Source organism: Trachurus japonicus, chromosome 16 (assembly GCF_045865225.1).
Source record: "Trachurus japonicus isolate A0001 chromosome 16, Traja_1.0".
Lineage (NCBI taxonomy): Eukaryota > Metazoa > Chordata > Actinopteri > Carangiformes > Carangidae > Trachurus > Trachurus japonicus.
In genome coordinates, this window is record NC_140922.1 from 7627721 (window position 1) to 7641417 (window position 13697).

General features: G+C 42.0%; 2 protein-coding genes across 4 annotated transcripts; both read left to right on the plus strand.

Moving 5' to 3' along the window:
* The first annotated feature begins 1394 nt into the window (after positions 1–1394).
* rpz5 (rapunzel 5) lies at positions 1395–5244 on the plus strand. Of its 2 annotated transcripts, none has more exons than XM_085803650.1 (2): positions 1395–1455; positions 3089–5244. In XM_085803650.1, the coding sequence occupies exon 2, from the start codon at positions 3156–3158 to the stop codon at positions 4335–4337; it is 1182 nt and encodes a 393-aa protein (XP_085659776.1). In that variant the 5' UTR covers positions 1395–1455; positions 3089–3155; the 3' UTR covers positions 4338–5244. The 2 variants fall into 2 exon arrangements, with proteins under 2 accessions (XP_085659776.1, XP_085659777.1); XM_085803651.1 differs by lacking the exon at positions 1395–1455 and adding an exon at positions 1853–2039 and having other exon boundaries at positions 3089–4906.
* A 15-nt stretch (positions 5245–5259) lies between these two features.
* On the plus strand, positions 5260–11694 carry rpz4 (rapunzel 4). 2 transcript variants are annotated; one of them, XM_085803653.1, is made up of 3 exons: positions 5260–5341; positions 8939–9003; positions 9159–11694. In XM_085803653.1, exon 3 carries the CDS (start codon positions 9182–9184, stop codon positions 10355–10357), a length of 1176 nt encoding a protein of 391 aa, XP_085659779.1. In that variant the 5' UTR covers positions 5260–5341; positions 8939–9003; positions 9159–9181; the 3' UTR covers positions 10358–11694. The 2 variants fall into 2 exon arrangements, with proteins under 2 accessions (XP_085659779.1, XP_085659778.1); XM_085803652.1 differs by lacking the exon at positions 5260–5341 and having other exon boundaries at positions 8940–9003; positions 9165–11694.
* Positions 11695–13697: the final 2003 nt, after the last annotated feature.

Here is a 13697-nt window from a genome sequence, read left to right on the forward strand (position 1 = left end):
GAGTTCAAACCCACAAACAACAAAGACCAAACGTTTCTACAAATCCAACATTTTCCATTGGTGTTGCAGCCAGAGCTTCTTTTCACATTGTTTGCACAGCTACAAGCTCCAAATGTTGGGACACTGTTGTACGAGAGTTTTGCAGATCACGTTTTCTCGCCAACATAAAAGAAATTCAGCTCTTCAGAAGGTTTTGTCTGGAAAACAAACACACAGAACAACACCCATGGAGAGTCTCGAGCCGACATCGGCCTGTGCCGCCCATCACGCCACATACTGTTGAGTCCCTGCTAAAGCTATAGTCGCCACTTTCTGATGGCAAGACAAGTGTGAGTTGTGACAGTGGGACGCCACAGGAACAAGGCGGTGGCGGACGCCCTCTTCTAACCCTCCTCCGCCCAGACTGACCAGCATCAATTTACTGCAGACATCCTTCCCTCCTCTTCCTGTCCCCGCCTATCTCTGGTCCATTAAAGGGCAGAGCTGACAGTGACATCAGGCTGCGTTGTCACACTCGGCTTTTTATAAAGCACAAGGGCCATGAGGGAGCTGCTGTCATGGCGCGCACCCACAAACACAGAGTTTCTTTCATTGTTTAGCACTGTGACGGACCGATTCTGGAGGTGCTGCCCCTGCAGGCAGAATGTCATCCCTCTTTGCCATGCTTGAAGCCAGCGACCAATCGCTCTCCATCACTAATTGTCACATTCACACAGGCAAGTAGGTCAACGTTCATGAAAACATCTTCAAAAGTAGTTTCGGGAAAACTTTCTTTGTACAATCCTGGTGGATTATTTAATTTTGTTTTTGAAGCTCTGGTTTACAACTTGCTGCAAACACAGCAAGCTGAACTGTGCTTCTGAGCATGCACACAGTCTCGCACACGTTGGAGGAGCCAGTGCAGTGTCCATAGAAACCTCGCTCAAGCCACAACAAGAGGGGTTTTGTCCTGGTGGGTCACTTTGCTCAGCCCCACTGTGACTGGTCTCATTTTTATTCCTGGACTCTCTCTCTCTCTTTCTCTCTCTCTGCCTTTTTTGTCTTTCTGTTTCTCTTTATCAAACATGCACACACAGACACATACACACTCACACACAAACACACATTCAGAAACCAAGCTTTTTTAAAGAAAAACTTCCCAGGGTGCATGATGTCCCTGCATGGGGAGTGTTTACAGGATGTTATCTGTGTCAGTGCCGGCCCCTGATCCGTCTGAGTGGGTTTCTGAGGAATGCTGGAACGGGATGGAGGAGTTCCAAAGGGGGAGTGACGAGGGAGAAAGAGAGAGATACTGAGAGAGAGAGAGAGAGAGAGAGAGAGAGAGAGAGAGAGAGAGAGAGGGAGAGTGAGAGAGAGAGTGTCTCTATATATACATCCCAAAGAGGCTGGTGCTCATAGGCACAGCTGGACTACTGGATAACTGGACTATAGCCCATTGGATATTTAACTAGAAAGGTGAGTTTTCTTCTTTTGTTCTAATTTTATATTCAGCATCTCCATCATCTACCTCACCCCTTTAATGTCATTTTAATTTTCTGTAGAAAGAAAGAAAGAAAGAAAGAAAGAAAGAAAGAAAGAAAGAAAGAAAGAAAGAAAGAAAGAAAGAAAGAAAGAAAGAAAGAAAGAAAAGGTCAGTATTTACCTTTGTCGGTCACTATTATTGAAGTTGACCTTTAAAAGAGGCTTTGAGGAACTATCTCTTCCATTTCCTTCAAAGTTTCATGTCCCTGCTGTTAAAAAATGGCCTGAATTCAAGTGAAATGCCAGAGGTGGAGATGAGCCCTGTGGGGGATGTGGTCTTGTTGAAGGCTTACGTATGTGGTCATTATTAAAACCCTGTAGCTCTGTAGCAAAGCATATCACACTCAAAGGGGAGACCAGTGTTTGATCAAGTCTTGGTGAGGGACTCGCCTTTTTTTTTTTTCCTTTCTAAAAAACACACTTCACTTCACTTTTTGTGCTACAGGAAGACAAAGTTGTTTTTTATTCGGTTTTTACAAAGGAGGATATTTCCAAGCAAAAATCAACAGAATAACTCAGTAAGTATTTGTCTTTAAGTGTTATTCTTTCAATTTATTAGAGTGGAATTTGACTCCATTATGTAATACCAACTTCAAATTTCAAATTGTGCACTTTATTGTTATTTTCATCAGCTGTTTCACACAGAATTGTGGAGAAATTGTAAAAAACACTGATGGCATGTGACTGAATGAAGTAAATTTAATTAGTGCAGTGATAGGAAAGGCTGTAAAATGACACCACTGATCTCATCCCTGCAGCAATTACTGGTGAGCCTATGTTCTGTGGTCAAACACATTAACCTGTATTTGTCATTTTATATTTATAACCAACCCTAAAAAAAACCTGGAAATTTGTGTAATATTTGGATTTGGTTGTGTTGAGGTTGTAATAAGTGTGCATTATTGCATTATTGAACAAGTGCAGTGGTGGGGGTTTTCTTCAGCCCTGGGTGTGCCTTTTTCTGAACTGGATATGGGCTCCAGGGAGCGAGACGTGAGTTAGGTCATCTCTCTGGAGTATTTTACATTGAAAATCAAACTGTCATTAACAGAATAAATCCCCGTTTTTCTCATGTTGTGAACATCTGTGTTTGCTTTGGGTTTTGGCTATTGTAAGAGAATAAAAAAAAACATATGATATCCCAAAGGGCCTGTAGTACTGCAGCGTTGCACAACATTTAACATCATAATTCATGAGTACACATTACCGTGTTTGATATTTGTTCAGTATTACCATCTGTGTGTGTCTCGATTGTGTATTTTAATGAGTTTTTTTTAGAAACGCGTCAATGCCACCAAGGCTCTAAAACGAGGCCCTGTCATTAAAGGAGGCTCTGAGGGTGTGGCATGAAACTGGATGCCTACATGTGTGGACATGACCTGCTGTTTGCTTTATAGGATTCTGTTTGTTGGAAAAAGTCCTGGGTGACTTCATGTCATGTCACCTGATTACACTTGCATTGCCAAATCTTACTAAAAAAAGAAAAAGAAGAACCATTATTGTATGAATGTCATAAAATCACGGTGTAATGGACTTTACAAGGGTGTCATGTTTCTTCTTCTTTCAGGAACCAGCAAGGTCTCTGGCTGTGGAAAACATATTTGCTTAGTTAGCGTGGAATACATAGGGCAAAGATGAACAGTGTGGCGGATTGGCTGGTGCAGAACAGGGACAAGATAGAGAAAGGTGTGGAGATCATGGGGCAAGCCTCCGAGGTGCTGGCTTCCACCGTGGGCCAGCTTCACCCCGTGCTGGAGGCGGTGTTTATGGCTTCAGCCGAGCTGCTCAGCAACCCGGAGGGCAAAGAGGCTCGCTACCTGACTCAACAATTCGAACTCGTCAACCAGCAACTTGAGGGAATCCAAGACGAGATTGACAAAATCGCCCTGGAGCTGCAGAGGACGTCGATGAACAAGCAGAACTTCGATCGAGAGGCCCAGATGCTCAGCCAGTATGAAAAGTTCCAGGACTTTGTCAACGCCAAGCCCAAGTTCAAGGAGAAGAAGATGGAGAAGTTCCTCAGTCATTATGAGAACACCGATGGCGACCTGAACCTGGACGCTCTCTACAACGCCGTCACCGGGGAGAACACCTCAGGAGACCCTATGCTGGAAACTGTAGTCGCCACAGAGCAGAGAAGCAGACGGGCAGTTGAGGATTTCTGTGCCCGGTTGAAGAAGCTTTTTGTGGTGGGCATTATCGCTGTCATGGGACACGCTGCCCTCAAAGAAGGAGCTGTTGGCGAGGAGATGGTGAAGAAGTGGCAGGGACGGATGGAGGATGTGGAGAAACGGATGAAAGCAGCCGTGGACGACTGCACAGAGCACTTTGCAGAACAGGCCAAGTTGGACATGGACCACGTGGTCCAGGAGAACCCCGGCACCGTTGATCGGGACTTTACCAAAACCCTTCTGGATTCACTCATTAAGAAATACGACTGGGTGAACTGGTCCATCAGGGCCTTCGGCGACAGGGAGCGCATTTTCTTTTTCAACTGGTTGGCGGGAAAGAAGTGCCATGGAAGTGGAGGAGCCAATTGGTTTGAAATTTCGACCAAGAACAAGATCAAAGTGGTGGTCTCTTTCTGTGTCAACCCAAAACCCATCAACAAGAATCAGATCCAGGAGCAGATCGAGGGGCAGAAGCTGAAAGGAAACATGATGGCGGTGGCTCTGTCTTTGAACAAGAGCTTCCCCAACTGCCTGGTCCATGCTGTCAGCCACTACAAGGAGGTGGTGGAGACCAACAACTTCCACGAGGATTGTTATTACTACGGAAAACACAAGCGAGCCTACCTGTGCATCCACCCTGAATAGGCTCAAACACACACTGCAGCTACAAGAATCAAACAACAGATAAATGTATGAATGTGTTTAGCAGAGACCTGAAAATATCTCCATCAGATATATGGAAAATGATTCATAAATATTGAATGTGTTGATGCATAATCCGCCTTGCCTGCGCTGTGGTATGTGATGCATTGTTTTGTAATGATTTTTTTTATTCTTATACATTCCTATATATATATATATATATTTCTGTTTGATGATCAGCTTCAGGTCATTATAGAAATGTCAGAGCCATACATCTCCATGCCAGCTTGACTGACTATATGAAATATATATAATGATTATTTCCCCATTGGATATAATTGAGGTTGGGCAATATGAAGATTTGCTATATATTTTAGGTACCCCCCTCCTTTAGCCCCTTAAAAATATCTGGGTGTATCAGATCATGGACCACTCATAGATGTAGAGGAGCAGTTTTTTTGTTTTTTGTTTTTTTAAAATCCAATATAGTTATAGCTGCTTTTGGTGCAATATAGAGCTATGGGGGAAACATCTAAAAATCACACACTTGTGTATATTTTACCCTGATTTGTAATAAACAAAAATCTATGTGAATGTTTTGTTTTTTGTCATGGATGGTCATCATTACTCTTTTTTAAAAGTCACGTTTTGAGAGGAAAAAAAACACCGTTACATGACTAAGCATAAAGTTCTGCTGACTGTACTTCAACTTAGAGCTAATTGAGACAATAATCCTCTGCAGTTGTGACGTTTAATGTCCCCAGTCATTGTTTATCAAATGGGTGGAGGTTGCGCTGTAGTAATATCGCCACAGCAACAGCCTATTATACTCACAACTTTTTTTTTATTCTTTCCACCACCCAAGTTTTTTTTTTTTTTTTTTTTTTTTTTTGCGTGTGTGTGTGTCTGGCTGGGTGTGCCCGTTCTCTGTAACACGAGAGCCACATGACCAATAGGAAGACAGACAGTCCTCAAGTTAGTTTACTTCTTCCGCAAACTCTTTAAAGGTGAGTCCATTTCTGATCAAAATGTTTCATGTAGTGGACAGAAACACGCAGGTTAAACCGCGTGGTAGAGTCACGAGACTGTTAATAGTTAAAAACATCTATTCAGCTGCATCCACTTCATTCCAGTCTATCGTTGCGTAACGGAGTATTTCACCACTGACGCATCGTGGTGCTGTTCATTATCTCATAGTTGCCACATATTTTATCGGCGCAGTTTCATTTCATAAAGTGAAGTGGGTGATAAAATGAATATGCAAAAAATAAAAGTATAGGCATTTAGTTCTTAGTTTAAACTCCACTGTGTTTCTTCTGGGCGTTGGTGGCAGCTGTGTGGTGCCACTGCTTCCAGGAAGTGTGAAACTTTTTTTAAAGGCGTCATCCACTCAATGCTGCGTTGTAACAAAAACTAATCTGCGGTGTTAACCTGCGATGTTTGTTTGGCTCTCTGTCCATCGGCTGTAAAATGATACTATTAGAGCCTCTGTACACGGACTGATCAATACAGTTTCCATTAAGAGGGCGCATTAACAAAGAGCTTAGACTTTCCACTCCCTCTCTCTCTCTCTGAGTGGTCAGCTGCCAGAGGGAGGCTTCGGTCTTCTTCGTACATCTTCGGTCATGTTCGGTCATGTTCGGGCCAAAACAAAACAAGGAGACGAACCTTTTGCAGTAGATGGGTGCATTAAGAGTATTTTACACAGGTTTATTTTATTGTTAATCACAACCACAACCACAAAGGGGTTGTTAAATGAAGATGAGTCTCTTTCCAACATGTGTGAAATTATTAGAACCTTCAGATCATTTTCTTCAGTTAGGCTATACCAAAACCATATTTAAAAAATCGGCAAAATACTATGAAAGTAGGCTATGGGCTGATTTATTATATTTATAAAAGGTTTAGTGCATTACTGTTTATTTGGCATCAATGTGCAGTATGTGATTAACTAATTGAACTATTTTCTCTTTTCTTCTGCAATCTTTGTGTTTCGTTATTCTTTAAATCTCCGATATCAGTCTCCTTGAGATTATTGAGATGAATCCATCAGAGAAGTTTAAAGAGGAAACTGTGACTTACTCCTCAAAGACATCTTAAATGTGAAAAGGAGCCAAACAAGACATTGTATAAGAATTATTTTTGAATGTTCATTATACATTATCACTCATATTTTAATGTGAAATCCTCTGTATATTGTCATAGCTACAGCTGTTGAAAGTTGCTTTAAAAGGGAATACTCAAATGCCTCAAAATCACACTTGGTTACAGTGCTTGTGTAACTTTCTGTGTATTACTGAATAGTAGTGGAAATGTGAGGGAAAACGGCCTGATATTCATACCTCTGTTATATAAGCTCCACAAGCTCTTTGCCTCTGAAAATGTGATTTCTTTAAGCACTTTGAATTAACTGTGTGAAGGTGCTTTACATGCACTCAGACTGCGGTTTACACAACCCCTGGGACAGAGAACATCAGTGGAAAACAGGAATCACAGTTTTAGCTCGGTCAAATCAAATAATATCCAGTGACTGTAAATGTTCTAACATCCTGCCAGAGTTTCCTGTACTTTGTTGTTTTTGTTCTCAAATCTTACAAGGGACTTCTATAAATATTTCACATTTTATGTCACAATTAGGCCCATATGACATTCACCTCTGTGATTAATATCCAAAGGTTGTTTATGAGAAGCTCTATACCACTTTCTGTCTGTTCAACAAGCTACATCCAGTCACTAATTTATGTGGCAAAGAAAAAAGCACCCACCTCTAAACCTCAACGATTATGTTTGTCTAATCTGTACAAAACTGAACAATAGTCCTGATTATAACCTCTCTAAAACCTAAATGAGCTATTTTTACATTTGAGTTAAAACAAAAGAGTTATTGCATGTTAATTATTGAGCTTGAGTGGTGGTTTTAGACAGAGTCCAGCTAACTGGCTGCTAGTTTACAGGTGTATTGGATTATAGTTTTGATTTTAATATCTTCGTTCCGATCGTTATATCTTCGGTCCGATCTGTGCTGGGACTTAATCACAGAGTAGAGGTGTATGATGCATCAGACTCAGACATGGGTGCTATATATTCTCGCTGCAATCCTCCGTAGTCTAGCAAGACACTGTAAACCCCCCGGGACACAGCAGACCTCAGCAGAGAAGAAGATGAACAAGCTGACAAATTATTATCCATTGTCTTGTTGCCGTGGTAACTTGCTGAGTTCCACTGGAAAACGCACCCTTGCCCAGCAAGTTTAACCTCTTTCACTTAATCACTTCCCACGCCTGCTGCCTCAGTAGGCTATTGACTGGGAGAAAGACATCTTTGCTGCATCTGCCTCAGCCCCGGTTGAAAAGTGCAAAGCCAGAAACATGAACTGAGACTGATTAGGTTTGTTATTTGCACCACCACTTTGTAGCAAAATGTGATTTTCCACCCAAATTATACATTTCCAGTTTTGTAAAACAGACATGTCTGAACATGCCCCTGAAACCATCTGCTCCTGCTCTCAGCTCATTTTTCTGTTCCTGGCCTTTGGGAGGAGTTGTGTGTATTAGATTAAGTTTTTCCAAGACAAGTGGACTCCTTGGTTTCAAGGTGAAGAAGTGCAAAACAGGAAGTCATGTCCCAATATCACTGAATACTGATTGTGACCTTTTGTTTGGAATAGACAGAATAACATCAAGACTGTTTATAACGAACAATCGCAACTCAAGGTCTTTTCATGTCTGTTTCCATTAGCAGATGTGTTTTCTCTAATGGAAATGGATGTTAAATTGATTCTGCTCAGTGGCTGTTATCACTTCATTGATAGCATTATAGACGTTCTCCTGTGTGTTGGCCTAAATTTAAAGGAATGCATTTTCTGTCTGAGAGTCAGAGGAGAAGGTCAATAACACTAGTGTGTTGAGTGTTAGGCCTAAATATGAAGCAACCTGAAGCTTGTTAGCTTAGCTTATCTTAGATTTTAAAGACCAGGGAGAAAAAGCTACCAGCGACTATGTCAGAAAAAAACACCAGTAAAGATCACTTTTTCTCATTTGTTTACAGTAAAGAAACAGACCATATGGGAAGTGTGGCCTGGAAACAGTCAAGCACACAACCCCATGTAAAATCACAACAAGCTAAATATTGCAGTGAATGGCAGAGGTGCTGTTTCTCATTGTTTCCACTAGCCTATGCTGTGGTAAAATGTAGTCTGGATTGGCTATGAGCATAAAAGTTCCTTACTGACAATGAGAATAGTAGAGAGTGAGAACACATTTAGTATTTATATCACATGTTTTATGTTAGGCCTATTTGACTGTATGGGCTAGATGTGATTGTTTGATGATATTTTGGTGTTCCATCAAGTTATGGAGCAACATAACTTGAGAAATGGTGCTTTGCTTATTTGCTAACAGTAAGAATATGTCATTAGTGGTCAAGGAGCCTGAATGAATATGAATGTGGTAGTTTTATACAGGTAACATACAAACGGCTCAGCCCATTGATACTGGTCTGGTGTCACAACTGAATTCCATTTGCATTGTTGAGTCACTGCTCTTTGGGTGTGACCAGCAGCCAGCACTGAAGCTCACTTGGCTGTTTCTCTCTTTCCTTATCAGTTTTTTGCTGCGTGGTGAGAGGGGCGAGAGAGCAGGCCACAGTCCAACAACACTGGAGCAGAGCTGTGAGTAAAACCGCAAAACTTTGCCTTTGTTTCCTGTCACTTAACTCAAGTGGTTGATACTTTCTGTCGTATTTCCTTTTAGTAGCCTAGTTAGTTCTGATTGTGTTGCTTGACTCTTACCAAGTCAATGATTTCTTTTCTTTTTTTCTCATTAGAATCAGTTTGAACAACAGCAAAGATGGCGAACCAGCTACAGAAGCTTGTAGCAGAGAGGAAGGATATGGTGGAGACTGTGATGGAGGTGTTTGAACAGGGAGCTGAGGTGGTGGCCAGTATCGCTGGTGACCTCTTCCCCGTTTTCTCCATCGCTGCTCCCATCGTTAAACTGGCTCTGGACAATGTGGAGAGCAAAGAGGCCGAATTCATGAAGCAGCAGTTTCAGAAGGTACGAGAGCGTCTGGAGGTGATGTCGGAGGAGGTTCAGCGCATCAACGATGAGATCAAGAGGAGCGGAATGGACACCAGCTATTTCTCATCGGAGGAGAACATCACTAACCAGTTCAGGAAATACATGGACATCCTTAATGCCAAACCCAAGTTCAGGGAAGTCAAGAAGAAGCTTTTCCTGGAGCATTTTGCCAAGACAGGTGGTGACAAAAACCTCCACACCCTCTACAACGCCGTGACAGGAAACAATTTCTCTGCGGAATCTGTGCTGGAGATCACACTGAACTACGAGGAGAAGAGCCGCCGGCCGGTGGAGGACTTCTGCGCCAGGCTGAAGAAGCTTTTCTGCATTGGACTCATTGCACTGTTGGGCCACGCCGCTCTTAAGGGGTATGATGATGATGAGGAGATTCTGAAAGATTGGGGTGAGAAGATGAATGAAATCCAGCAAAAAATGAACGTTGTCATCGAAGACTGCATCGTCAGCTTCCCCAAGCAGGCTGAGCTGGATTCCCGCCGAATCGTGAGAGACCAGTCAGCCCTAACCAGCCAGCAGTTAGCTGAAGCTCTCATAGAGAAACTAAAGAAGAAGTACGACTGGGTGGGCTGGTCCGTGCGCATATTCAGGTCCCCCACTGGCCTGTTCGTCAACAAGAAGGATTTCCACTGCCCGACAGGGAAGAGTCGCTTCCAGGTCCCTACATCGGATGACAAACTAAACGTCTGGGTGTCCTACAGCTCCTCGGCCGAGCCCGTGGATAGGAATCAAATCCAGCAGCTAATCCAGAGTCAGAAGAAGGTCACAGTGGTGGGTGTAGCAGAGATCCTGTTTGAGAAGCTGCCCGGCGACAACGTGGTCCACACGGTCAAAACCAGCAAAGACCTGGCCTGCTCCTGGAGCTTCGCCGACGAGCTCCACTACTGGGAGGAGCAGAAAAACTTCTACGTCTGCGTTCACTCCGCTTAAAGTTTCTCAAAAACTAAAAAGTCACTTAGTCTGATTTTGGCTATTTCATATTTGCACAGATAATCCCAGAGTCTATAGCTGCCTCCTGCTCAGCCACAGCAGAAATATTAGCCAGTTTGTGCCTTAATTACACCTCCCCGTCTTAAGGGAGTTCTTCTCTTTCTCCAAGTATGTTTACTGTTATTTTCGTGCAGACATGAGGTTCAACCACCAGAAACCAGTATGAAGTTTCTGATCTCACGCAGCTGTGCTTTGCTTAATTCTCAACACAGACACCTCTTGGGTTAAGCCTGTGTTATATCCCAGTGTCTCTTTTCGTTATGAAAGTGGTGGATTTTGAAATTGAACAACATCTAGGCCAACAGTTTCTGAAGAGCTCTGCTGTGTTTTTTGTTACAGGACATGCTGGGGTTGATTTATCCAGCTGTTATACCAAGATTATGTTTTGCTGGTAGCGATAAGCAGTGACCTCGCCCTGTTGAGGACATATAATCCAAAACCATGAGAGAAAATGGCTCCACACATTCACAGAGACTCTAACAGGAGCCAAAGTCGTCTTTTTGATTTCATGTCTTGTACTCGTTTGACAAAGAGAGTAAAACTCTGTTACTTGCTGCAGTAGAGCACAAACAAAATGCAGGAAGAGCAGAGGAGAAAAGCATCCTTTGCTGCTCTGCACTAGAACCCATGAAACTTTATTCACACACACTGCCGTGAACAAGCAGAGGCGTAGGGAGACGTTTTGCTTACATACAAATGCTTTGCATAGTGCTTCTTGTGTCACATCTCTCCTCATGTGATTGTGCAAACTGGAGACTTTTTTACTTTTATACAGATTTACCTTTTCATAGGAATAATGTGTTTGTTGAATATTGGAAAATGGTACATTTTTGGGGAATTGCGGTATCTAACCCTAACCCTATAAATTAGTATAATCTGACCATGATTTTGACACTACACTGGGAGAACAACAAAAAATATATATACCAGCAAGACACTGCAGAAATATTCTTTACACCACTGACCTGTTTTTTTGTGGTGTTGTTGTCGTCGATGTTGTTGTTGTACACCTGTAATCTGTGTTTCCTCTTTTTATCTATTGTTTCTATAATCTTTATAAGTTTAGTACATTTATTTGAGAACTGTATCACTATCAGACCAAAACATGCCCTTTATTTACTGTAAAATCATTGACAGATAATGTTTATGTTGCACAACTGATTTTTATTATTTCCATGTAATGTGTTTGGGTTGTCACCATCTTAGATTTAAAGTCCTGTTGCTGCACCAAAGCAAATAATGTAATAAATCTTCCAAATAAATGCAGTGATAAATGATCTGTTCTGTTCATTTTTGTGAATAACTTACATTTGCGATTTGTGTTGTAGGTGTGATTTTTCTTATCCTTTTTCCTTTTTGAATAAACTTACAACAAAATCAGTATCGGTTAATATCCCATCTACATTTACTATAATAAAATTAAGTCTGGCCTGTGTAAAATCCAAATAAGTTGCAATGAAGAATTCAAATAAAAAACTTGAGATGATCCCGCACACTGATTGTGAACAGTGATTGCATAAGCCGGTGCATATTCTCATTTGCCCAGGTCATAGTATTTCAAAGGAGGTTAAATCGAAAGCAACTGGACTTAGTTATTTGTCTAGGAAGACGTTTCACCTCTCATCCAAGAGGCTTCATCAGTTCATGTACGCATCTGACCAGGCTGGGACTGGTCCAACTATCTGGTGTGGAGACTCACTATTTAACCTCTTGTGTGGGCGTTCACAATTTCAAAGGAGGTTAAATCGAAAGCAACTGGACTTAGTTATTTGTCTATCTGGTGTGGAGACAGACTATTTAACCTCTTGTGTGGGCGTTCACAATCTGGTGTGGACGCCCACACAAGAGGTTAAATAGTGAGTCTCCACACCAGATAGTTGGACCAGTCCCAGCCTGGTCAGATGCGTACATGAACTGATGAAGCCTCTTGGATGAGAGGTGAAACGTCTTCCTAGACAAATAACTAAGTCCAGTTGCTTTCGATTTAACCTCCTTTGAAAAAGTGATTGCATAATTAATTAAAATGGCCTAACTGTATCATTATTTACATTCAGTAAATGAAGCACAAGAACAACAGATATGGGCGTGGATGTGATTTTATAGTCAGCGACCTAAATCTGATATGCATCTCCACCTCTACACCTGCCATGCAGTAAAAACAGTGTTATTCCCTTTTTCATGTGAGTTTCACCACAACTACCCTGACAATATCTTTAAGGTCAAATGTTAGATGGAACAACTGAAACTAGATAATGCTCAGCTGCTCTCAGGTGTTGCTGAGGAGGCTTTAACACCCAATTCCTCTAGAGAAATCTTATAGTTTGGAATAGAAAGAGAAAAGAGGAAGAGGATATTATGGTTAGCTAGTTTGGAAACACCCATAGTGCTCTGTAATTATGTGGTTGCGGCTTTTCTATCTTTGGCACATTAAGTCTTGTGTCCCCGCAGCACGTTTGACAGTCAGGTCAAGTGTCCTGACAGAAATGAACAAGTGTAAAGAAAAACAATGTCGTTCAGTTGTTTGTCTGTTTTTTTCAGACTGGATGTAAGCAGAGAAAAAATTTAATTTAATTTAGTAAAGAGAAACCGATTCAAATATGGCCTGTCACTGTATAATACAGATCTATTTAATAGTTTTGAAAGTTGCTTCATTGACCTCAATCCAAATGACCCACTAGCTGTATGTAGAGTTGATCAGCCCAGTGACCTCTTGACCCCTGACTTCACAATATAGCAAAAGCCAAATTACTAGGGTTGTGAACGATAAACCGATGCGACCGGATATTCGGTTTAACAAGTGAGAGATTCGGCTGTATCGGTAGCAGCCTCCTGAATCGATACAAATTAGCCATGAATTCCTAGATGAATCGGTTGTAGAGTCATGAACCGGTTATCGCTATGGGCTAGAGTGCTTAGCCGTTAGCGGTGTCTTTAATAGCTCATAAATCAATCAACGGGCCACGTATAAACATTTTTTTTCCTGCGAATATCTTTGTTACAACACGATTCGCTAACTGGAGTAGTTTCATGTTGTGTCCAATAACGGAGGGGACGGGGGGTTTAACAGATGACGTCCTGATGTTAGCTTTGCTGCTGCTATTAGCACACTCCCCATCCAGGAGCTGCTCCTATCTCTGCTGCCTGCTACAGGTAGACAACCTGGTCCGACCTGCGGGTGTTGAACACTGGACCCGACGTGGAAGCATAGACTAGGCTATTAATGAGCGATAACTCTAAACCCGGCTGAAAAAAAGCAGCCGTCTTCGCTGTAATCGCAACT